The sequence below is a fragment of the Haplochromis burtoni genome, unplaced genomic scaffold, assembly GCF_018398535.1.
Source record: "Haplochromis burtoni strain Fernald_Lab_line unplaced genomic scaffold, NCSU_Asbu1 Contig_130, whole genome shotgun sequence".
NCBI lineage: Eukaryota > Metazoa > Chordata > Actinopteri > Cichliformes > Cichlidae > Haplochromis > Haplochromis burtoni.
Genome location: NW_024582491.1, coordinates 1,114,224 through 1,140,397, shown reverse-complemented (window position 1 = coordinate 1,140,397; position 26,174 = coordinate 1,114,224). Strand labels below are relative to the sequence as shown.

Genomic DNA, 26,174 nt, shown 5'->3' with positions numbered 1-26,174 from the left:
ACAATTACCTGGGAGTTACTGCGCATTTAATCACTGAAGCCTGGGGTCTGACATCCTTTGCCTCTTCATTTCTCATCATTTTCAGAGGAATGGCTTGTTTGCTAAGCCGCTTAACAGTGACTTCTAAATCATTCGAGCATGATCAGACAGTATGACATGATGCTATTAGACAAAGCCTCATCAGAAGGGTTCGTGTGGCTGTCAAGAAGCCACTCTTGACGACAAGGGGAACTGTGACAAAAGGCCGCAGTATGCCACATTACAAATGAACCAGACGGCAAATCAGTGCTAACAGGCTGATGCACTGATGAATCCAAAAATGGCTTTAACTGCTAAACAGATAATGCAAATTTTACACAGACCCTTTGATTCAAAGCTGAAAGTCTGCACTTTAATCACTTCTTGACTTAAAGCCCACTCTCCACTGGCACAGTGGGCATTGTAACAGTGTCCATATACTTACAGATCTAACTCTATACTAGGACGTTTTAGTTCAAGTTCTATGTTGCTTATATCTCAGTTAGCCTAATATTTTGAAACCTACTTTTAAGTAGTCAGTTAATCTTTGACCTTCATAGAGCGCGCTTTAAATGTATTAGAATGTGTTCCTTAATAGGAACAGCTCCATATTTTGAGAAATGCACTTGTTTTCTGATGGTGAGAAAATTTACATGTGTGTTAAATACAAAGCTCGGTTAGAGTTCATTTGTGATGTTAATGGTTGGGGGACTGGCTGATGGGAATATATGCATGTAGTCAATGGCACACTTGTGTTTTTATAAGAATAATAATTAAATAATACCATACATAACATGCTGCATTATTTTATATTTTAACTGGCCCCACAGAAGACCTGTCCAGCATGTGGGTAGGCGTGACGCTTGAAATGGTGAGCCGGTTAGTAATGACTCAAATTAGCAAAATACAGTACACCACAATGAACCCCACCAACGAAACATGCAAATAAGGATGAAAAAACAAGCAAAAACTTTAACTTTTAAGGTCAAATTGTGAAGATCAAAGTGACCTTTAAAGTCTCCCGAGTCACCAGAGGATAAAGATCAAAAGCGCAAAGCAGTGATGAGAAACCATTTGAGCTCAGGCACCCCAAGTCGCCGAAACTAACGATTAAGATTAAGCTGCAGTGGATATTAGCGTGCTAGTGCGGTGAGCCAGAGACATGCAAAGCACCACGAGAGCTGAGGGACAATAAACAGACCTAAAGGCCATGAAGGGCAAACCCTCAGCCCCACGAGGTGCCCTCTGCGTGCCTTGTAGGTCATAGAGGACACTTTAAGACCAGTAATGGTTGGCCTTTTGGTTCATTCACACAGAACCAAACTCTTTAGCAGCTAATAACAAAAATGACATGGTACCAACAATGAGCTGAAGGACACCAACACGTTGACCTGAGAGAAGCTGCAGAGGTGCGTGGGAAGTCTCTGGTACTTAGATGCCACAGAATCACACACTGTCATTTTATCAGGGTAGAAATATTAAAGTGAGCCATGGCATTATAACGATGGCAGGTTGTTCTACCGTGGTTCACTCTGCATTCAGCAGCTGCTCAGCAACTTTAGCCTCAGCGAGCACAAAAAACAGGTCTATGCATTCAGTGCACTAAATCATTTGACCCCGTCGCTTTTTCACACACATGAAGTATACCACTCTGAGGACTTGAGTGAATGAACTGCTGGTTGATGAGGCAAAAGAATAATTCTGCCAACAACACAAAAGCCTCCCTGGAAATGTGAATCTCTTCCAGTTCGCTGTCATAATGACTTCAGAGCGATGCTAACCGCACCACCCACCTGCCACCGCCAAGTTAAGGATGTAAACACACCCAGACTCTTTGATAGGGTAAGAAAAAAGAAGGGGGCATGAAAAGAAAGAGAGGAGGAGAAAAAGAGTGAGAGAATGGAAGAAAGGGAGTGAGTTAGTGCTGTCCCTTGGTATTCACAAACTTCCAGCAATTAAAGCTGTGGATTCAGAGCCAGGGAAACTTCCTTGAAGGTCTTGGCAGTGGCTCTAAGGCTATTCCTCCTCCACTCCAACACACACACACACACACACTGATCAGTAACCTGAACTGACCTCCAGCAGCCTCCATCGGCCCACAGCAACCCACCTTATCACACATTAACATGCACAGAACAATCCTACCCGAGCCTACATCAGCCTACACCAACCCACACTGACTGACTCAATACACAGCATTAGGAGACAAACACACACACACACACACACACACACACACACACACACACACACACACACACACACACACACACACACTTAATCTAGTGCAGCTGCCTAGTAACAGGTAGGATATTTTTACCTTTAGAAAAGTCTGTGAGAAATGGATTTTTTAGGAGTCTTAATTTAATATCACAGTCAAAGTGCTTTGAAAAAAAAAAGCACTTTCAATTTAATTCGTGACATATTATTTCAATTTTCTCAATTATTTACTGGTACGGTCCACAATAAGGCACTGAATATCCCCGGGCTCAACCTTGAGATAGGAAAATGGCATTAGTATATGTAGATATTTCATGTTTAAGGTGATATTAACTGACAACGAAATCTCTTTGGAGACTAATAGCAATATTGTATTGTACAGCACATGCACTGTGCTTTATTTAATAGTTGGCTATATGGTAGTTACTTAAATTTTAGGTAATATTAGGACCACAATCCCTGTTATCGACAAACTTCATTGTGATGAGCTCTTTGGAGACAATCGGTGTCTATCCAAGTGTTGTGACAGCTGAACTTCTGGATACTGAGATGTGTTTATTTTATCCACTTGTGTTAGATGAATATACAGAGATGGTTAAAGACAAACTAGAGGTTTTAATGCTCCACATCAGATTACATAGTAGATATAGATTTAAAAATCATAGGTCAACATGCAGGCCACAAAAATGACTTTCACAATTTCCTCATCGACTTATGTAGATCTTAGTTTTTGTGAGTGATGAATAAGTCAAGTGCTTCATGGTTGCCATAGTTAATTATTACTAGTGGACTACCCACTGTCGTGTTAGCATCGGCAAGGGAAGCTATCACATCAGCAGAAGTTTATTTATGAAATGAGGCAAAGCTTGAAAGCTTGTTCAGAGAACTCGAGGTGCACTGTGCCATACACATGCCTCACTTTCTTAACATTATGTGTTAAATGCACCCTTCCAGTACAGTCTATTGAAGCTGCAAACTTAAACAGACCATTGACTGTTGTAGCTGGCAGGCTAACTGATGAAACAGAGCTCCTCTTTATCTGTGATCACTTTTTCTTTTTTCATCATCACCTAACAAATTGTAGAATAAAAGTTACTGAAAAGGTAAAATATGTTCCTCAGTTAACAAGGCTGCTAAAACTCTGATACCAAACAACTTAATATGTACTTACTTACTATGTCTCATAGTGTGGCAGGTGACTCAAACGATCAAAGCTAAACACCAAAATATCAGAGTTTCATCTCTCGAGCCTTTAATTTGAAAAGTTCCATTTGACACTCGAATTTTTTATGTTTCAAAACTTTCCAACTTGGCTATAATTTCCATCTGAAATCGATTTTCAGAGTCAGGGATCGATGATGGCACAAGTCACTATGGATTAGTCGAGGCATTTTTTAAAATTCAATTTCTCAGTAATTCTAAGACTCATAATAAAATAAATCTGCCAAGTTATAGTTCGATGTCGCACCATAAAACCGAAACTTGCAACACAAAAGTGTCTGGTGTGCAGAGACATACACAAACAACACATACAACACCCAATTCTCTTAAATTTGAAATTACCGTGTGTGTCTGCGTGTGTTGAGGTGATACACTGAGACATCACAATCGTCAAGTGAGAGAACACAGGAGCACATTTCTGACAGTTGAACTGATTTTTAAAATCACAGCATTAATGTGCTCAGAACTGCAGAGACGCTCGTTTATCTCGTCTGTTTTTTTTTTGTTTTTGTTTGTTTTGTTGTTCGGTAAGTTATTTTGCACAAATAAAACAACCTAGACTGACCGAACTCAAACTGGCTGTTTTAGTTTTTACTAACTTATGTTGTGACTTAATAAGGTTAAATCTGTTTAGCTGATATCCAACCCTTGTTACAGCTGACTAAATCAGTCAGCATATGCCAGTGTCCAAAGAAGTCTTCATGCTGGGAGTGTGAAATAAACTCCTTGTATGCTACAAGGGTGGATAATACTACTATAATAGTAGGCTCCTCTGCCCAACAGCGATGCTAACATTTCCCTGTAATGTTACCTGCTGCACTATTATTTAAAAAGGCACATTTTTTCTATTTGTGCCATCAGTCGCTGTCTGCAGACTCTGGCTCTCCTGCAGAACATTCAGTGAATTCTGCATTTCTGCCCCTTCAAAGATCTGCTAAAGATTTCATCTGGAATAGTAACTTCTTATTTAGCCTAGTCTGGACATCAATAATATCTGCTAAGTAGCAGAATATATACACACTCCTCCTTATTTATTTAGTTTTTTATTTTCTTACGTGCTCTATTGTGAGATTGAAGCGACACAAGACCGTGTGCGACACAGACACACACAATTCAAACGTTTTCGAGTGGAAAAGGCAGCAGCACCTTGCGGGAGCAGACTCAAGGACATTTCTTTTATTATGCAACCACTCAGCTTCTAATAAGAAATTAACAACATGCAAGGCACAAGACAAACAGGCCCTGTCTCTTCATCTTTATTTCTTGAAGCATGTGTTGCAGTCTCTTGCAATGGTTCTGGCTGCTCTAGCATGTTGGAAAAAGTGCATCCCATGCATTTCTTTCCTGAAGGTTCCCTCTTTATATTGTGCTGTGAAGTTAACATGTTCATTTTAAAACAATCGTTCAGAGTTGTTTCTACACCTTGCAGAGATCATTTAATGGTTAAACTAATTAATTTCAGTAAACAACACAAAATTTGATGTGGGTGCCAGGAAGCGGTGTGCGGCAGGCAGGATTAGGACCCAAATGCAGGACTCAGGAGACTTTAAACTCAAAAAGCAGCTTTAATGCTGAAGTCCTTTAAGCAAAATACGAGACAGAGCTGGCGCCAGGAATGCAAAAAATCAGTCACAGGGAAACCGCAGCCCGACGGAGCACGCGGTATGATGGAGGTAACAACAAAGAACACAAGCAAACTGAGGGTTTAAATACACAAGAGGAGACGGGAGCAGAGGGGAGATGCCTGGGAGAAACAGCTGAAGCAAATTTTTAATGCGACATGAAATGCGTAAAATTAACCGAGTTACCAAAATAAGACAGGAAGTAACTGAACTCAGGACACAGAAATGCAGACTCGATACGTAGAAAACAGGGAACAGGAAACGAACCCAGATAAGTCTAACCACCACTAAACTTTAAACAGGACCTGAGAAAATAACAGAAACCAGCAAGGAAATATCTCAACAAGGTACAAAGCAGTAGGGACCTGGCAACCTGCCTCAGTTTCATATTATCCTCAGAACCGTTCCCTTTTCAGGGAAAAGGCAAGTTAGTTTGTTCTAAATCTAGCTGGACGTCACAATATTTCAACCTCCCAGCATATATATTAAAAAAACCCAGCAGAAACACCTGTAGGAGGATGCCATTTTTCACATATGTAAGTTTTCCCATGTCATTTTACCAGCTCCCCCTCTTAACTCCATCCCTCATTAAAGTGTAGGATTCAATTCAGAATGCCAACTAGCAGCTTTAAAATGTAAAAATGTCCAAGGGCACAGTGACGTCATCTGCTCATTTGCATTTCTGTGGCATCAGCAGTAATAGTTTGAGAAGGTCTGCGGGTTTCTTGGGGTAAGAGCTTCTTGATGCCAGCTAGAGTCAATTAAACAACATTTCTCTTCAAATTACTAAAAGCCACGCCTTACCAGAGTTCTCGTTTGCGTGATTCCGGAGTTCTGATGCCCAAACTGTGTGTACCAATTACATAAAGTAAGATATCTGAGAGTTCTAACTGAGGACTAAGAGGCTATATTAAACACTGCTCAAGAGCTTGCATGTATAAATAAATAATGGCTGAATACATAAATGATGTAATGTTCTGTGCTAAGCTAAGTCACGGTGAACACACAAGCCACGTCAGCTCACATGAGGGCGTCCTCATGTGTGCAGTGTGCAGTGAACCTGCTACGCAACGTGAGACGGAGCTGATTGCTATGGCAATGACTGACAATCACCCAACAAAATCACATTTGTTTAACTCTTCTTTAACATTTTGTGACATATTTGTAGTAAGTTTTAAACAAAGTTCACTGGAAGAAATATAGTGAGGTCCAGTGCATTAAAATACATCAGCTTAAATATAACAATGACAGATAATCAGGTTTAATGGCATCAGATGAAGCTGGACATGTAGCATGGCAGCAGCTACAGAGATGCTATTTTGTCTTTGTGTATTATTTTTATACTATTCACCTGAAAACACATATTTCACACACACTTCCAGCTGTGCCTCCCCCCCCTCCCCATGCTGCTGTAGTCGAGCTCACAGCAAGGAGTAAAAATACCAGGTACAGGTGAGGAAAACAGTATCTGAGAACGTGGGTCGGCCATTGGTTTGTTTCCTGCAGCTCAGCATGAGCCACATGTGCACGAGGATGTCTCGCAGAGGTTTGGTGTCGAGGTTCTGCAGCTCTGCAGGAGGTACTGTCGAATCCGACATATGTCTCTTATGAAAAAACAAAAGAACAAAAGTAAATATGGGTGGGACAGTCACCAGTTATGTGAAATAATAGAAATGTGAATACCTCAGTTGGGTGCAATCAAACTGTACAGATTAGCCACCTTTTCCGTAGTAAATAATATGATCAGACCTTTCCATCACGGCACACACAACACGGCCCTGAACCGAGGCTACAGCTAATGTCAACGTTTCCCAGTTTTAAAGAAAGTGAAAATTTCCTCCATTCATCCTCTGACCATGCTCCCCTGTCTCATTAAATACAGCTTGGTAGTTCTGTCTTATTCTTGCTGACAAATGGCACTGAAACGTATCTCTACCATGGCTACTACGTTAGCTGCGGAATAAGCATAAAAGCATGTAAATAGGATCAGTTCAGGTGTATAATGGATTCACATCATCCTTACATAGAGTGCAATCAGTGTGAAATGTGTTCCTTGAATAGTGACACTTAATTATAAATTAAGTTCAATCGACTCACCACGATGACAAGTAAAGTGTTATCTGTATAATACCAGAGATGGCTCTCACTGGTTTAACAAACAGCCCTCATGATGCAAACGGGGAAATACTGTCACATGTCTCCACACAAAGCTATTCAATTCAGTTACATTTTTCACTTTTATAGATATGCGTGTGTAAATGACCACGGCAGACCCGACGTGAACATGCTTTGCAGCATATTTTATTGATACACCCGGTTGCTGAACACACATACACAGCTACAGCTCTCCCGCTGCAAGCTCAACATACCAACAACAACACCCCAGACAGTTCCCAGTACAGATTTTAAGTCGACGGGGCATGATTGCGGTGCCGTGCAGGTGCATACATCTTCCCTGCACAGCACCGCAGACCACGCCCCGCCACAGCATGATATCACAACAATGTGTTGTTATACAGAGAAAATGCCAACAGTGATACAACCCCCTATGAGCAAGCACTTGGCGAAAGTGGGAAGGAAAAACGTAACTTTTAAGAGGAACCAGGCTCAGGGAGGGCGAGGGGAGGGAGACTGGACAAAAGACATGCTGAGGAAGAGAATCAGAGATTAATAATAACAAGAATAATAACAACGATTAAATGCAGAGAGGTGTGCAAATCATTGAGGTGCATTATGGGAAGCTCCCAGCAGCCTAGGCCTACTGCAAAGTAGGGTCACCTGATTCAGCTCCAACTATAAGCTTTATCAAGGTGTAGAAAGAGGGTGTCTGTCTCCTGAATTATTTATAAAGTCATTTAAGGCATGATTCAAATGTTTTGTTTACAAGGAGTAGCCAATCAAAGACAAATAGCTAAAAAAAGGTGAGGGGAAAAAAGACTAAGACAACAGATCTTATGATGATTATGAGCTACTCGAGCGAAATCCAAGAATTTAAAAAATAGAGCAGGAAATGAGCCTACTAGGTTGGTAGTAGGAAGCAAGGTAGCCTGTTTAATTTCCTTTCACAGCGTTCTGAAAGCTTTTTATGTGGCCCTTGTATCCACAGTGCAGCTCCTATCTAAGGCATGCTGTCTTAAACTTTTCCGGCCCATAAGCCAAATTTAATCATCTGAGTCTCGCCCTGGGACCCGGGCTCATTAAAATGTACCGGTAAACTTGTCGTGTCACCGGAATCAGGTCGTCTCTCTGCTCCCCCCCCTCTTAAGACACCTCCGTTTTAGACCGAAGCCAGAGAGCCACCTTCAGCTTCCTCACTGTCTCTGAGCTCTCCTGCTAACTTCCCTGCGAGTTCATCTGGAGTTCACTCCACCTTGTGATTTTTTTAAGTTGTAGCCTATGGCCCGAGGAACCCAGTCACAGTCTGCATCAATAATGCAAAGACCACAGACTGCTAACATCTCAGCCTTAAGCAAGAGGTCTGCTCGACAACACGGCGCTCAAACAAAGGCAGGCTGAAGACGTCTCAGACTATCTCAGCCACGAGGGAAGGAGCACCTATGCTGTTTAAAGGACACACACGCAAACAGAGCAGACACACAAGTACACTGAAGACATGAATTCTCTCTGTAGTTGTATAACACCCTCTTAGCACCAAGACATAATCAGGAGTGTGTGGTTCGTGTAGTCAGTCTACTGAGCAGGACTCAGTACAGCGTTCCTCAGCAAGGGTACGCCCACCTCACTCAAATACACACACTAAATGGAGAATACACACCCCGCTGCATCTCACCATCAGTGTGCTGGGAAACATCTCCAGCTGTCACATTAAAAACATCTCAAACTGAATCGAGGACAACGCTGGTCCGTTTCCCCGCTGACTGAGATGTTATTGTTGAAACGACTCTTTTTCCTCACATTTTCAATTAGATTCATAGTCGCCAGCGCTGCCGAACGCTTTGCATAAAAGAGCCTGTAAATCTTTAATTCAAGTAAAATGGAATGAAGCTCAGAAGTGCAGGTTTTCAGGGTGCCAGCGTCGATGTGAAACGCGTGTATGCGTGTGTGTCATTCTCTGGTCTTTTCTTGCATGCAGGGACTTTACTGAATTATTAAATCACTACTTAGGCTTTGTGGTTAAATGAAGCTATGCAAACAAGGACGAACTGTATTAAAAACACTCTAGCAGTAAGTGAACGCATCGTTTGGCAAAACTGTTTCAACGTAGTCTGTGAAACACACTTAAAGAGTAAAACAATATCAAATCGCTGTCTCCAGCACTTTCTGGTTGTTTCTGGGGCTCCTTAACTACTTAATCATTGACTTAATACCGCCGCTTCTGGACTGCTCCTAATCAGTGTGGGAACTGTGGAGCCATTAGCCAAATGCTGAGGAGTTTCTCTCCTCTAAAGCTTGAGGGGCTGAAGAGATCTGGGCACCCAAAGAAGCAAAAGGCAAGATAAATGAAGAGAGGTGGGAACGGCTCCAGGTGGAGAGGAAAGCATGTTTATTCACAATACGCGCTTTCGTGACGGCTTACTTATGCGCGCCTCCAAATATTAAACAAGTCTGCCACCTTCTCTTTTTGTGATTTGAAAAGTGCCACAGTGAGATGGAATGTATAATATAGCCGTCTTTTGTCAAAATCCAATTACTGGAATCTGAGATACTGCATATCAGATTAAACGGTGTAGCGCCACACGCGGGCCAGTTAATCTATCACGGAACAAAAAAAAAACACACGTAGCTACGATGAATCGGTCTCACCTGGATGTAATCCAAATATAACCTGCATGTAAAGTGTCGCTGAGAAACAAATCAGAGTCTGGAAAAGTGAAGGATTCGTTCAGAGCTGGAATTTTACCAGTAGGAAAAAACAACAACGTTCAAATTATGTCTGATTATCAAAAACACAGCACACCAATGGCTGTTTTCATTTGTTTTCGAACATCAGTTACACAATATTTTGTGTATTAACGTATATTTTATCTGCATACAATAAAATAGTTGAGGAAAGAACTTTTTTCGCTACGCAGTTTACAGAAACATGATGACCACCGGACAAAATTTAAACTGAAAAATATAACTTATGTAGCTGAAATAACCTCTTGTGCTCACTTTCACTTCACTAAAATTCAACTCAGGGGAGTGTGCTATTACATATAAATGCTTTTACCAACTACTCCATTCATGTTCGCCCTGATAACGGTTTTCTTAAAGGCTTTCCCATCCACGGTACACCTGCACAGCTTATTCCACTTACTCTGGCTGATTAGACTTCTGAGGACTGCGTGTGGGCGTGTACAGGCGCTGTTTTACTGACACCTTCGCCGCCCTTTTGTTAGCTCCGTCGGCCGTGTTAAGGGGGAACAAATTACACGTCTAAAGGTGTAATTTGTTCATTGTTAATCACACAGGGAAGTCCAGTGACCTGACAGAATTCCAGACATAGCTTCCCCCACTTTCACCCCGAGCAGAGGTCTACTCATCAGCCAAACGCGAAGACACCTGGCAGCCCTCGAGATGTGCGATGGGATGGAGTCATTTATCAGCTGTGTGACTGACTCTGCTGCTTAAACTGACAGTATCACACAGGCATTCAACATATTCCGGTTTAGGACTAATATTCTACATTCAGTTATTGAAAACTCAATTGTGTATTGTTTCCTGAGTTGCACAGAACAGAGCTGGATTTCCACTGGAGGACTTGTTAGACCCAGTAACCCTCGGTGAGGGGGTTAACAGCGTGCTACCCACCTGCAATGCTGCATACTGTGTGGCAAAGGTGAAACAGCTGCCTGGCGTGGCTGCAGGTTTCACACACCCTGCTGCCGGTGTGAAGAGAGAGCGGTGAATGGTTTAGCCTAATGTAATTAGGGAACAGATATCAGAGCCGCTGAAGGTAAACTGTGGTAAATCACATTTGCTTGGTTCTTCATCACAGTTAGAACTTCTTTCTTTCTACTTTCAGGCTGCCGAACGTGTTAAATATATAATTCCCTGATGCTCAAGACAAACATTTTGAGAAAAACATCTTTTCCCCCCCATGTTTTTCACAGCTTTTTTTTTTTTAATGCATAACCAAACATTATTTTTGGACCACGTTGACAGCTCTATCCTTGGTTTGGGTGTTGTTCACTATTTTATTTTATTTTTTTGCATTTATTTCAGGATTTAACAAGCATCGTCTAATCTGAATTTTAAAATAGTTACTTATTCAGATAAAAACAAATTTAATTCAGCTTTTTTTTTCTACAGATTTTATACTGGCATTTAAGTGATCTGTTAAATAAAAAAAAAAGATTAAAAAATCTGTTTTATAATTAGTTATAAACTCAGGTGACACTTTAGATGTGTTGTTTTGCCCAAGTAAATTTCAAAAACATTAAATTTTTTTAAACTCAAAGCTTAAAAAAGCTCCTGTTTTTTGCAGCTGTGGTGCACCCCGTCTCGATGACCAGTTTTCACTCGTTTCTATAACAGAAAAAAACGTCTCTCCGGCTATGCACATATGTTTAAATCTAGCAAACTGTTTACACAATCCATGAAATCTCCAAAGGAGATGAAGAGGAGGATTGTGGTGTCAAAGCCGAACAGAAATATCTCTGTAAGGCTGCTCTGTGTTCGCTGAATGGCTGAGATTAACTTTCACACAGCTCACGCACCTTAATGCTGTGATTTCTGCAGGCTAGCACGGAAGAATATACCATGTTTTGGCAAATAAGTTCTTTGATCAACTTATCACGGTGTGCCAACTGGGGTTAAAAATAAAACCACAGCTTTTCTCAGGCGGCTTCACGCAGCACTTTGATCTCCCGTTTGACTAGCACAACATTTTTGGATGTATTCAGTCAGAACTCAGCGAGATGTACAGTTCTGGCCAAGAGGATATCTTTAAAAATACAGAAATTGGGATAGAGCTGTTAAAAATGTTTTCCTTTCTTTGGCGAGAATATGAAAATCTTGTTTGTGATCCATTTCAAAGGATATGCTACATCTCGAGCACGGATTCCTTTTTTTTTTTTAAGGAGATGCCAAATAACTTTAAAAGAAAATCGTTGGTATCACGCTGTTTTTCAATCCTTCTCAAGTTGTTGTAGAGGCGATCAGACTGAAGGAAAAAATGAGCTTGTAGCATAAAAAGAATGAACTCTTCTTGATTAATTCTGCAGCAGCATGAAAAATCTTTTCTTTTCTTTTAAAAGAACAGTTCCACAAAGAAGGAAAAGGTTGAACGTCTGATTTGTGCTATTTACATTATTTCCACTGGATAAAGTCACACGCACAACACTCGCTGCAGACATTTGTATGTACAAAGGCGCACAGTTGAATGAGCACAACCCAGACAAAGACACACACACACACACACACAAACACAAACACACGCTCCAAAGCAGGCTGGCACTCGTCTTTGCCCGTCTCGCGCCTTTCGCTCCACCAACACAATACTGTCACATTTTGGCGTGTCACATGGACTCGGAGACAGACAAGGCTGCATTATCAACAACTGGCTGGGGATGTGTGTGCACGTGTGTGTGTATCAGAGCTCAAGTGTGTGCGTGAGAGTGAGAAAGAGTGTTAGAGTTCAGGTTAAGGCTGAGCCGTCAGCGGCAGACAAGCCCCATCAAGTCTCCCTCCTCTGTCTAACACGCACTCAGCCTCTCGCCTCAGGAGTTGAGAAGCCGCTAATTGGCAAAGGGCGAAACACACACATAGACACACACACACTTGCTTTAACACTACACACACACACACACACACGGACTGACGGTCAGCTACAGTCGTACACAGAATAGTACGAACAAAGAGACAGAAATACAAAGAGACAGATGGACACACACACACACAAGTCTGGCTCTGAGAGGCAACACTACAGTTTGTGTCTGCTGCGCACAGCTCGACCTGGTAGACGCGCGCACATTACTGTAGCTAATAATACACGCTGTCTGCCTGCTGACTTTCTCCTCAACTTTCTCACTTAGTTATTATTGCATGACTTGATGGTTTTTAGTCACTTATATATTAATAGACTCTTTGAGTTGAGCCTGCGCACAGAGCTGACCTTAAAAGAGGGAATGCTCGTCCTCTGCTCTTTGGTTTTCAAACAAAGCTCAATTAAACCTCAGCTGCCCATGAAATCAACTCTTTAGAAACCGTTTTTATGAGATTTATACAGACATGTCATTAAAATGGGTCATATTAAACGGGACTAATAATAGACAAATGTATTTTTCCAAGTTGCTTTTTGTCACTTGCAACTTAAACTGCACAGTTTTAGGAGCCGCTGTTGCGTACATCGATGGAAAATTTGAACATCTAAAGTCTCAGAACAAACTGGGAAACTATAATGAATGACATTGTGTTGCCAACAACTTTGATCCTTCACATTTAAAATGATTTAAGTTACTTCATAACCATGCAGGGAACAGCAATGAGAGTTGGGCAGAATGGTAAAACCTTCCAACCAGCCACTAGTGGGCCATTCAAACCACGAAGCCAGGAAAATACTACAACTACAACCAAATTACAGAAAATGTCACCTAAAAATAACAATCTGGTAATCTAATTAGCAAACCTCTGATGGCTGATATATTTATCCAGTCGTCCCACCGTATATTGCAATGTTCTGGCTTCTTCCCGTCTCTCTAAGACTGAGTACAGGCACTATGAGAGAAGCTCGCTTGTATCCATGATCTTATTGTTTTGGTCACTACCCCACAGACTGTTGTCATAGGTAAGAGTAGCACACAGATCAACTGGTGAAACACAGCTTTCATGCTCAGCTCTCTCTTTACCAAGGCATCTGTCAGTCTTCTAAACCACTCACCCACAGGACCTCGAGAGACTAGTGGAATAGACCCTATTCCAACTAACACTGCCCGAGATGTGGGATACAGTATTGGATAGGCTGGACTACCCAAAGAGAACCTACACAAGCACATGGAGAAGAAGCAAACTCTTTACAGAAAGGCCCCATTCTTCCTGTGCCGGTGACAGTACTAACCAGTGTACCAACATGCATCCAGCCACAGCTGTGAGAAGTTTAGACAGCAAACCAATAAAACCAATGTTTAAACAGTATTGTGTGCATGCCTCTCACCCTATGAGAGCTGGGATATTGTTCAGCACCCCTGCTCAACAAGCTTTACATCAACACCTCGCTTCATCACTGCTGCGACAAAAGGATAAAGACACGAGAGCACCCACTCCACACTGCTGCATACTGCTGCCACAGCCCAGGACTCTGACACGGCATCCCAAGAAGGTAAGCGCTGGGCTGAGTGTGTGTGTGTCAGCACTTTGTAAGGTTTGTACATGAGGGAAACAGAAAGGAGCTGGAACTTGAGAGTGTGCGTAGTGGGGAGGGTGGGGTCACAGACAGGTAAGCAGAGAGGGAGCGGGCAGAGCCAAAAACAGCACTAGCAGCACTAAATAATGCTTCAAAGCTCTTCTGCAGGTCTTGCACTGAGACCTTCAGGACAAGGAGAGCTGTGGTTGATTTGAATCATCTCTGACTGCTTTATGTACGATCAGCCATGCAGGCAAGGAACAAAAAAGATTGCATGTGCTTGAATTCTCTCTACCAGACAGGGGGGGAAACACACCCCTGCCCTTAATGGAGCTCACCAGAGAACAGAGCTCTGTAATAGAATTAATGTAAACCCGATCAGTGGGCTGGAATACAGTAAAGGCACAGAGCAGTGCTCTGCTCCTGCACAGCATCACATATAGATCAGCATGTTTAAAGACTGTATTCGGTTGAAATTTGGATCCATGGCTTTCTAAGATGTAGCAGACACTGTTTTTTTTTTTTTTTTTTTTGCTACTGGACCATTTCTACAAATCTCTGCAGCAGAGGTTTAGGTTTAGCAGAGCCTGGGTTAAGATAAAACATGACCATGCAGAGAGTATGGGTCACTTCGGGAACACTGTGGATCACATGCATGACGGGTGCTTTTAGTTTAAGCTTCATCATCACCTTCTTAAACCTCCAGCCAGGAAGGCAGGGTGCACTATATGAAGCGTGGGAGGGAGTCATGGGGTTCCTTAAATAGGTATCGGTCTCAAACTGGGAATGATGGGGAAGATGTTTCTGTGCTCCCTTATCACCCTACTCTGTTGCACAACTGTGGAGCAACTCTTGCCTGATGGAGCTTCTCGTGAGTGGGACCAGCTTACGTGCACCGCGCGCCTCATTTGCATAGGGAAAAAGTTGGAGAGCCTGTGGTCTGAGATATGAGTGACAGCTCAGGGGATCACCTTCCTAATCTAGCTTCCCGGCTAGCTTGTTCATCAAATCACACAGAACATGACAGCTAACGACACAGGATGCAGGCAGGGGGGAAAGCACACCTCTCAGTGTGTGTGTGTGTGTGTGTGTGTGTATTCAGGGCGATAAATGATAAGAGCAAGTGCGGAGGTCACGGTCAGTGGGGAGGCGGCGATGCCCCGCAGGGACAGAGGCATAGCGGACTGCTGCTGTGGCCCCGGCAGGATGGACGGCTGCCAGAGCTAGCCTGCTCGCTGCTAATTTAGCCTAGCTGTGCTGTCTGGCGCAGCTTGGAAAAGCGGCTCCAACTCTAACCAGCAACTTAAACAGTCTGGCTCAAAGTCAGCCGCCCCTCACGCCGGCACAGCCTCGCTAGCGTTTTTAGCCACATCAGCTAGCATAACCAGAACATTCCTGCAGCCGCCTACGATCACAGACTGTGCATTTACCAAAAAAAAAAAAAAAAACCCACATATAAATTACTCAGAAAAGGTCTCAGGCTTCCTACCTGTGAATGCAGCCGCTAACTTGCAAAGCCACCGGGTCTGCTTGTTTAAAGTCTGGTGTTGTGTTGCTAGACGTCAAGTCCAACTGCACTACAGTGGTTTCCAGTCTGGGAAGCAAAATAAAGCCCAGCTGTCCTACTGTACAGTACATGCTGCTGACAGCCGGGCTCTACACAACGCTTTGGCGACACCTGCCGGGCACACGGCATTTAACAGGCAAAGTAGTAAAAGTTTGATAACTCGCTGTTGCAGAGGTCACACGGGTCAGGAGCAGATTTGCAGCAACATTCCCAGTTCACCGCTTCACTCAGGGACATTTCACAGTGATGTGAAATCTTGCAGAATTTAAAAGAGCTAGACCATGCAGTGCTTTAAAAGGAGCTGATACAATGCCAGCATGACTGATCAAACCGAATACAAGAATGTACTGTTATTCAGCTTTCCTTTATTCTCATTAGAATTTTTAAGGATTTAATGGCTTAATTGTTACCATTTTTATTCCAGCTAAGTCAGACTTTAATTTCAGGAAGTTTACTTGAAGAAATCTGCTAAAATAAATCTGATTAAAAGTCAAATCTGGGATTTAAATAAAGCTAACTGAACAACTAACGCATGACTTTAGAGTAAGAAACATTTTCACTGTTCACTTGTTATTGTTAACGAACATGATGTCCAGAAATCCACTTACTAAAGCTCATTACATGGCAGCCACTCTGAAGTTATTTATACAGAGTAGTGCTTCCATCATGTGGAGGCTAGTTATGTCATTTATCCAAACCACTTAACAGAACTTGGATTTCTGAAAACACATCGCCTTCTTATAAAATAACTGGACTTTTGTTAGATTCTTTAACAAGTTGTAGCATTAAGTGAAAGCCTTATTGTACAGAAAGTCTGATTGAATGGACAAACAAACAAACAAAAAAAAGTGAACATGAATATAAAGCTAGTGTTCAAGAATATATTTCATAAATCATATTTGTCCACTTTGATACCTCTCTGACAGCAATGTGGGCTAAAGGAAAAAAACAAAAGACACTGCACCTTCAATTGTCACAAAACTTTATTTAAACATATATTACATACAACATATTACATAATTGCTATTCAAAGCATGTGCAAATTGTAAATAAAAACATGTTGGGATGTTTAACAGTATACTGCCTTCATGTTAAAACCCACTACACAAGTAGGAAAAACTGTACAAAAGAATAGTGTTCTTCAGCGTGTTGTCACAATGTGTGGCACTAGCAGGTTAACAACACCCCCTTGATAAAGTTTCCCCATTTCCATCCCCTTCAATATCAAAACTGATTATGGAAGCAAATCCAAAACCCCCCGAGCAAATTTGGCCATTTGCCCCAGAGCCAAAAGAGGAAACAGGGAGATAATTTTCTGTGAGTGGAACAGTGATTAACACCAGTTTTGCCATGGCAACCATACTGAACAGACCTGGCAAGCTGCCGAATGAAAACCCCACCAGAGGAAACTCTTTTAGCATGTAATAACAATCATTAACCATCCTAATGTTGCTGTGAGCTGCCCTGAACATGACTAAATTAAGTACATCTGGGCTGTTTGGAATGAGCCTTGGAGGTTGTGGGGAAGTCAACACATGGTGCTGACAAAGGCTACTGCGCAGGTGGGCCCTGCAAGATGAAGAGCCATCTCCATAGAAACAAACACGAGTACAGAAGATTAGCAAAATGTTGTGAGATGCAGACAGAGCTAGAATAGCAGTTTTAAAATGTACTCCAGGAAAACCGAAGCTTTAAATCTATTCGGGTCCTTGTTTCAGTTAGGAGGTAATGGCAGAGATGACTCCACAGAGTTCTGAGACAAAAAGGTATGTATCCACTATGTAACACAACAAACAGGCAAAAATGTGGCTTTTCCAAAAACAAAATCCCTGCAGTGATGTTACCAAACAGCAAACAAAGGCATTCCTGCATGCCCAGCTCCAATTAATTCCAAAGTATCTCAGCTGGTGCCGCTACTGTCCGACAGACCATGGCAAAGCAATGCTACTTTGTGACATGACTCAGAGAGAAAGCGAAACACCAGATCCAGAGTCAAGTGACAAAATGCATTAGCTCTCTGGAACGCCGGGGCCGTGCAGACTAATTGTGAGCTGGACAGATTCAAACTACTCAGCTTCAGGCACAAACAGGCGCAATCATTTTTCATCGGCCAGCTGAGGACACCTGTGCCTTATCCACAGGCAGCTGGGGCTGTGTTGGCAGGAGTCTCAGTCAGTCCCCCTCAATCAGCTATAGCGTGCATCTCCAAACATGACGACAAGGAAGGATTTAAATCCAGAGGCTGACATTATTTGATCCTTAGACCTTATGCCTCTTATTCTGTCACTCACATCTCTCCCATAGTGAAGAGAACAGAGAGGAGCACCACCCAAAGCCAGGCGGCACGACGAGGTGGCGTGGGATGGTTAAAAACGGTGGATTCAAGGCAATGCCTCACCAGTCAGCTGAATAACAAGACTTCCGCTTGTTTCTGACTGGATGAGCAGCAAGCCGCTGTGTCCGCCTGCGGTACTGGGCTTGAACTGGACGGGTAGCTTCAGATAGTGCTGGGATCTAAAGGTCGAGGAAGAACAAAGACTGTTACTGAACGGCTGGAACAATTTGAAATGTGTGTGTATACATAATGTGAAGAAGCACAAATATAGATTCAAAATGCATTCAAATATGCACGGCACTCATCTAAAAATAAATAAAATCCTACACTGTCACCGTTTCATATTGTTTCAAGTATAATTGATATCAGTCACAACCACTTTGCACAGTGATGGAACACTTGAACCTGAAATGACCAGTCCGTCTACTATTAATGCATCTTTTAGCCATTCTACAACAAAGCTTTAAAAAGTATTTTATTTGTGGATTAATTACTGTTTTCTAATGTTGTACAGAACAAATAATGAATCAATGGTGAAAACAATCACATGATGCAGCCATATATTAATGACTAGCACTAATAATCCATTCATAACTAGCAGAAAATGAATGCAGGGATCAACTACAGCAATTTAAGGTCCAGTTTAAATTTTAGATGAGGTTAGAGAACTACTTCAACTATACTGGTTATATATTCAAGTTGGCTTTTGGTCAGCTTTAGATACAGAGGTATTTCAGAACCAATTGCTTATACTAAGACCCATACAAGGGAAACTGGAGAAGCATTTCTTTAAACCTGTGGTCATCGTAATGAGATCCACAACATGCTGGGAACACCACAATCACAAATCCACACACAGCAGTGCTCACAGCACACCTATCGCAAAGCTGGGGGAGGTTCAGGTTGTGACACTGTTTCACATAACTGTCATGCTTCACTATGGAATGTGTCACAGTACTTTCATTTTATTGGTGAAGCAAATACATTTCAGTATTTCATTTCCATACTAGGCATCATTTTAGCCACTACAAAACAACAAATAATGTGCACATTCTGAACACTGTTCCTCACCAGCACAGCACAACACAACACAACTGGTACCTGTGACCGGGCCGCCCCTCCAAACGCCTTTGTCAGGCAAAAACATCACTCGTACTCAGGCCTCAAGTATATACTCTAGAAAGTTAGATCATCCTCCTGCTCCCAGCTTCTCACAGGACCTCCCCACAGTGAGCATTCACAATGGGAAAATGACATTATGCAGTCTCCAAGTTAGACCACAGAACATCTTTTTGATTAAACGTGATCTAACCAACTACTCAGTTGTATGATAACAATACCAGAAAACTTCAAGAGCTCCAAATAAGCCTAAACCAAGTCTAAAAGCAGCAATCAAAAGGTGTGTGTTTGTTGTAATAAACATCAGACTCACCTCAGAGAATATCTGGAATGCTTGATGTAGAAAGGCTCGCTAGGGTTTACAAATGTCAGCTGCAAGTCAATTAGAGAAGCCACACATCACATATCAAATCCATGCAAAGCACAGTGACAAGTGTTAGGGGTGTTACTGTATTTTTCACTCAGTATAATTACATCAACTCAGGCATGCAATTTCTTTTAGTGGTACAGAGAATCACAAATATAGTCAAGGTATCTCTACTTCTGCTTCCTTAATACATTATGTCATCTCCAGAGGCAACTCAAACTTAAGAATGACTTCTTTTAAAACAATCTCTCATCTTACTTCCTTGCTTGTGTTAACCCTGTGACAACTTCACTTTTCTGACATGATCTTACTGCATTTGCATGTAAGTGAACTTCAGTTTCTGCTGCAGTAGGCAAGAAAAAAAACCTTACACCTTCATGAGAATAAATTATGCCCCACCTCATGCGTGTCGGACGAGTTGTTGCGGACGTTGACCTTTAGAGAGCTGGACTCACCCACCCGTGTGGCAGGGAAGGTGTACAGGTCCTGTGGTGAATACACACCCCTCCGCACGACCTCCTCCTGGCTAAGGATTACAAAATGTGCCACTTTAAACGGGGGGGGGGTAACCATCATGAAACAACTGGGAATTCACAGTGACTCAGTGTTTAAAAACAACATAACTACGGTATGAATTTAGGTTGAAAGGGGTCCTATAATTGGGTTTTTTTTCAGTCAAATATGCTGTCAGAGTGGGGGGATACTCAATTTAAAAATGCACAAGTTTAGAAAAAAAAAAAGTTTGTATGAGTGATCCACGCACAAGCCTCTGGCTTTGACCACAGAAACCCCAACCACCTGCAATTCAAACCTTCTGTTTGTGAGTAGCAGCCAATCAGTTGGCCTGAAGGGATAGGAGATCAAAATCACTCCATGTACTGAGAAGCTGTATAAAGGCCGAGTACAGGATAGATAATCATGCAGAACTACTCTAGCAGGGTACAGGGATAACTGTTAGAATTCAATTCTAGCGCAGTCATTTCATAAAATCATCTTCTTGATTTCCTCCCATCACTATAGCTAACCTAAATTTACTAAATAAACCCACATGTGCTACATAAAACAATATTCTTGTGTTTTTTCTGAATGGGATCTCCTCCATGATTAGATTTAGGTGGAGTTACCTGATTTTGCTAGATGAGGACTCGGGTCTCTTCTTGGTCTTGACTGTGGCCTCTGTCTTCACTAGAGAGCAGTCTCCTTCCTGTGGTCCTCCCACTGGTCCAGATTTTGTTCCCTTTAGACACAGACATTTAAGATTCAGCCTGTTAGCTTTCAGTGCAACTTAAAAACTGCTGTTCACTAAAAAACAATACAAAAACAAAAACACCTGAATCTAACACCATTTATCCCTGGGAGCCATACAGCTACGTGCTGGCTTACTAAATTATATGCAGAGACTTTGACTTGACAGTTAGCTGTAGAGCTAAATATGAGTGTTATGTTTTGCATTTTGTTTTTCCAAAGTTTTACAAACTAGAGTCACAGATTGGTATTTAACTCTACTCAAAGACTCTGCATTCCACTTTAAACACCGCATCTAAAAGACAAAGCAACAACAAGAAAAGCACTAGCATCACAGCCACTTAACCTACTCATGTGGAGCCATCTCTCTGACATCCCACTTGCTGTGCATGTATGCTCTTAAGTTAACTGATTCTGTCATAACACTTCACTTTAAAGTGTTACACACAAGAAGCCCGCAGGCCCTTCTCAGCAGGGTGGCTCTCCTTCCCATCCCACAACCCACTTGTCTCATTTGTTAATTCTGTCACTTACACTACAAAGCCACAGTCAAGGTACTGCTAATATGTGCAGCTTATTTTAAAGTAACTGAAAGTTAACATCACAATGTGCCTCTGTTGTGAAAGCACTGGCCATATCCATATTTCTTTGACTGAATATCAAATATCTAAAGCAAAGTAGATTAAAATTTGTCTGAAAGTACAGTTTGTGCTATAGAAAACAAACTTGAACTCAGTTTTGTTTTTAATGCCATTTTTTAAGAAAGCTGAAGGTGTACCAGGATTCCAGTGCCTCTTATGTACTACAGAAGAACAACTTTTATTTTCCCTCATTATGGTGTTGAAAACCTGCATGATTAGTGTTGCTACACAGGAAGAGGGTCCTGGGAGAGGCCCTTCTGTGTGTGGTTTCTGTGGGGTTTTTCTGAATGACTGAAAAATAAGCTGGGAAAAACTCTTTCAGAGAATAGATTCTATATTTTGAGGAGTCTACTTCCTGGTTTAAGGGGAAGGGGGGGAAAAGTCCTCACGGTGCCACAGAGCTGGAGGCGGATTCGGGTTTTCTGCTGGGGCTCAGACACAGGGTGGCACTCCAAGTCCCAGAACTGGGCATAGTCCCCTCTGTCCCTGGGCAGAAAAGTGATGGGCACCTAAAAAGATAACACAAAAAAAAACCAAAAAAAAAAACCCACATTGTAGGACGCAACTGGATTTTATTTAACCTCATAAAAACATCTTACTACAGAGTTATGCTTCTAGATGGAAAGTATAAACTTAAATTCACCTTCAGTGTTTGATTTAACCAAACATTTAAAACTCACAGATGTGATACACAACAGAGTAACATAGAAACATCATTTTGAATGTGTCACTTGACTAAAAAGAGAATTCCAATGTTAACAGTAAAACTAATTGCACATGAAAACTGTATTTCGTGAAAGGAACAATAAAATTAATGAAAGTTTTAATAGAACACCAATTTAAAAATGTAAAAACAATAAAACTAGATTTTATAGGTTTTATGATTGGCCATTAGATTTTTTTTTTTTTTTAATTAAAAAGGATCCTTTTCCCTGTGAAAAGCATTTGCTGGAAATCTTTGTCCCTTTATAATGACCTACTTTAAATATTACTGGCAAGTCTACTGCGAGTACCTACCTGCATCTTCTCATGGGCTCCCAGGGTTCCAGAAACCCTGGAGCATCTGAAAGCCGTGTAGGTGGCCCGGTAAACGTCTCCGCTGTTGTCAACCCCCTGAAGAGAGAGTGAGGGAGTGAGAAAGGACCACAGTTTGTAACAACATAAGCTTGGATCAAAGCAGCCAATAACATTTATGTATTAGAAACATAATACATAAATCGAGGGTGCGAACAAGTACAAAGTAATTACTAAGTAGTTCATGAAACAAAACGGATCTCACAACACTCACATACAAAAGTAACTTCAAAATAAACTACAAAGCCGTAAAAGCAGAGATCTCCCAAGAGATATTCAAGAGGAGCAGGAGAAAACAGCTAATAGAAGAAAGAAGGGAGGAGAAAAAAAGCACCTTGACATATGGAGGAGCAAATGATGACAGGTACCACCTCACTTCCACGTTCCCATTCTGCACCTCCAGCTGGGCCTCTGAAGTACAGGAGCAACATAGAGACGTTCAGTCTCCCACAGGAATAGATGCATCACGTGCTACCTACAGACCACGACTAAAAACTGACAGCCTGGAAAGTATTTCATGTTTAAACTGAAAGATAATTGTTGTAAAACTGTTCAGACACGAGCACAATGTAGAGCTTTAATGTTGGTCAGAGCAAGTTACTTCCAGCGGTAAGCCATGTTCCTACCTGATGTCTCCCCTGAGGGTGTGGTGGGGAAGACTATGGTCTTGTTGTTGATCTCTACCATGGCCTGAGGCATCTGTGGGGTAAGTGATGGCCTTGTGGTGAGCCTGCCCACAGGCAACAAGGGGGTAGCAGCCTGAGGAGGCAGGGCTGACAAACTTGTATCTGCTGGGGCTGTAGACACATCCAGAGCAAGGTCTCGACGGATCTGAACCTTAATAAACTGAAACCAGCTCAGATTTAGCTCATGTCAGTTTCTCACAGTCTGTCAGTGTTGTTTGGAAAAAGAAAAGTTGCTAATATCCCATACCTTCTGTTGACCATCACACTGGACATAAATCTGTCCACTCCAGGGAAGCAGGGAAGATTTAGTTGCCAATGACGGGTTGGGGCTGATCAAGATCTGCAGGTGGCACCTTGGTTTATGATAATGACAAAATTAGACGCAAACATAACATTCAGCAGATTTATGCACACATTAAATTAGGATTCGCTTGTCTGTTGTCCTTCTAGAGCCACTGTAATGGCAAAAGTTATGGAATCAGACATGTAAAAGGGTTACCGCATTCAAATCTGGCCCATCTCCCCTTAAAAATAAAAAAATAATTTCCTCAAGTGTATGAACACAGTAATCCTTCAGCTTGATTTTCGGTTGCAAGGAGGAAAATCTAGTGATAGTGCAGGAGGTGTGCATGTTTTTTGGGGGTTTTTTCCCCCAGGAAAAAACTCCAGTATTTTCAATGTGCTCTATAGTGAAACAGGATGACACAAGCCACAGTTCTGCAGAGACCATCTGCCCTGAGGGATGAAATCAAGGTGCATGCTAACAGAAAATGCTGAAGGTCATATCCTGAGAAGCAGCTCCCATGATCATTCAGGATGGTTTCAAAGAGAAGTCAATATTGCCTTTTTACTCTACACACCAACCTTATGTCACACAGAGGGAAATGCTTCAGAACAGGAGTGAATGAAGCCAGACATTGTTGGGAAGATGATCTTGTAGAAAAAGATCGTGGAATATTTTGATTACACCTCATATTACATCTGTGAAAAAAATCCACTGGACCTCATGCTAAAGTGTTCCAAATATTCAGTTGATGCGTAACGTGATGCAATCACATCAAGTGTGAGAAATGCAGAAAAAAAAAAAAAAAGAGAATACAGAGAATTTGTAACCAAAAACTCTTGACTCAAGGGTATTCTTACTGTGGCTCGATAACTCCATGCTGTGGGGTGATCGTGAGGCAGTGGGCAGGCCAGGACAAATCAAAGCTCAGCTCTCTCGAAGTATTGTTTCGGATCTGAACTTGACTGGTGGTGGATGCACCATCTAAAAACAACAACAACAACAACAAAAATTCACTGGTTGCTCCAGCCAAACTAACAACCAAGCTTGCTTAGTACTCTTGAAATCTGTATTCAACTCACTGATGGTGGGAGCTGCAAGGACGAGCTGTTCTGGGTGAATAGTCCAGGACTCGGACTGTTTGTGTAATTGCTCTGAAGCCTGAAGAGGGTAAAAAGAAGATAATCTACATTCAAAAATGATACATTTTTCACATGAAATAGAGTGAAGCAAAGATCTAAATCTCAGTCAGTTTAAAAAGCCCCAAAGTAATCAATAGTCATTGAAAGAAACCATTAAAGTTGATTAAGAAGGGCTTACAGTACCTTTAAGGAAGGCTCTGCCACTCTCAGTGCTGGACCCTGGGGACCTTTCACTGGCAGCACATCCAGAGACACATTGCCATTTGAAGACCCACTGGGAATCACACAAGACCATTAAACTGTGCATTCTTATCAATGCAGAGTTATCAAAGAGCAGGAATACACAAAGACAATTGATAATGTTGCATCATAATTTTGAATGTGTTTACTAATCTAAAACCCAATAAAATGAATATGCTGTACGTTGAGCAACGGTCTTGTGTTTTCTGACATGTACTTGGATCCCCATATTGGTGATCGCACTGCTATTAAGATGGAACAGACCCGTGTATATTCCAGCAGGTTACCTGTCTGTCTCTGAGCTGGACTTTGCAGACGGTAGCAGCAGAGCATGCTCGCTCTCCTCAAAGTCTGTATTCTTAGTACTTCCAAGCAACGACACCACCACCTTACTCATGTTGCCGTAGAAGATGTGGGCTTCATTGGGCCGCTGGGGCAGGTCACAGGCTACACGGGAGGGAAATCATTCGTCAAATTTTAAGCAGTGAATGAGATGTAAAGATGTTCAGAATCAAAATATGAATTTCTGCTGCCTTAAATTTTATGTTCATGTTCTCTTAGGCTTTATTCAGCCATGCAACTTTGTCCTCGGCTGAGTGATTTCTGCTAAACAGTCTTTGCTAAACTTGTCCCAAAGCTTCAGAACAAAATCTGACATTTCCAAAGCATATCTGGGATTAAGTTGTTACCTTTTAATACTTTCTCATCACTGCTAAAAAAGAAAGAAAAAAAAAAAAAAAAAAACACCAGTGGTACTCTTCAGCCTCCTAGTAGATACACTTATGGTATGATTTGAAGCTCCTGCATCTGCTCGTTCCAGTTATCGCATTCACAAACTTGGGTGTCCATGCCAGCTGCCCAACATCCCGCAGTCTTTTAAAAGCTGGTAACAAGGATGTCGTTTTGTGCAATTTTTCTTAATGTCAATATGTAGATATTCTACTACATCCAAAATAGTAGTTTTTGTTTTTTTTAATAAAAAGGGAAAAGGCTGTTTATTTCTATGTGAGACACTTAAGTTAAATTAAGTTTTAGGTTAACAACGCAGTAAAATGGAACATGAAATGTGCAGGTTATTACCATCATCTATGGAAAGTTTTCAACTGCT

The 26,174-nt window shown here is 41.7% G+C and overlaps 2 protein-coding genes across 2 annotated transcripts in view; both read right to left on the bottom strand.

Moving 5' to 3' along the window:
- The window catches only part of ldlrad4b (low density lipoprotein receptor class A domain containing 4b), a 261,157-nt gene extending 245,154 nt beyond the window's left edge, over positions 1 to 16,003 (bottom strand). The window contains exon 1 of the mRNA XM_042224164.1: positions 15,857 to 16,003. The gene's annotated coding sequence lies outside the window, so the exon portion shown is untranslated. The remainder of the gene's footprint in view (positions 1 to 15,856) is intronic.
- Positions 16,004 to 16,899: 896 nt separating this feature from the next.
- Positions 16,900 to 26,174, bottom strand: part of cep192 (centrosomal protein 192) — a 43,201-nt gene continuing 33,926 nt past the window's right edge. Inside the window, exons 40-52 of the mRNA XM_005930187.2 lie at positions 25,354 to 25,513; positions 25,010 to 25,100; positions 24,767 to 24,845; positions 24,545 to 24,668; positions 23,649 to 23,754; positions 23,342 to 23,561; positions 23,050 to 23,126; positions 22,659 to 22,754; positions 22,031 to 22,150; positions 20,880 to 20,992; positions 20,155 to 20,281; positions 19,702 to 19,760; positions 16,900 to 18,448 (exon numbers count right to left, since the gene is read on the bottom strand). Of these exons, the coding sequence (XP_005930249.1) occupies positions 18,316 to 18,448; positions 19,702 to 19,760; positions 20,155 to 20,281; positions 20,880 to 20,992; positions 22,031 to 22,150; positions 22,659 to 22,754; positions 23,050 to 23,126; positions 23,342 to 23,561; positions 23,649 to 23,754; positions 24,545 to 24,668; positions 24,767 to 24,845; positions 25,010 to 25,100; positions 25,354 to 25,513 (1,505 nt within the window). The 3' untranslated portion in view covers positions 16,900 to 18,315. The remainder of the gene's footprint in view (positions 18,449 to 19,701; positions 19,761 to 20,154; positions 20,282 to 20,879; positions 20,993 to 22,030; positions 22,151 to 22,658; positions 22,755 to 23,049; positions 23,127 to 23,341; positions 23,562 to 23,648; positions 23,755 to 24,544; positions 24,669 to 24,766; positions 24,846 to 25,009; positions 25,101 to 25,353; positions 25,514 to 26,174) is intronic.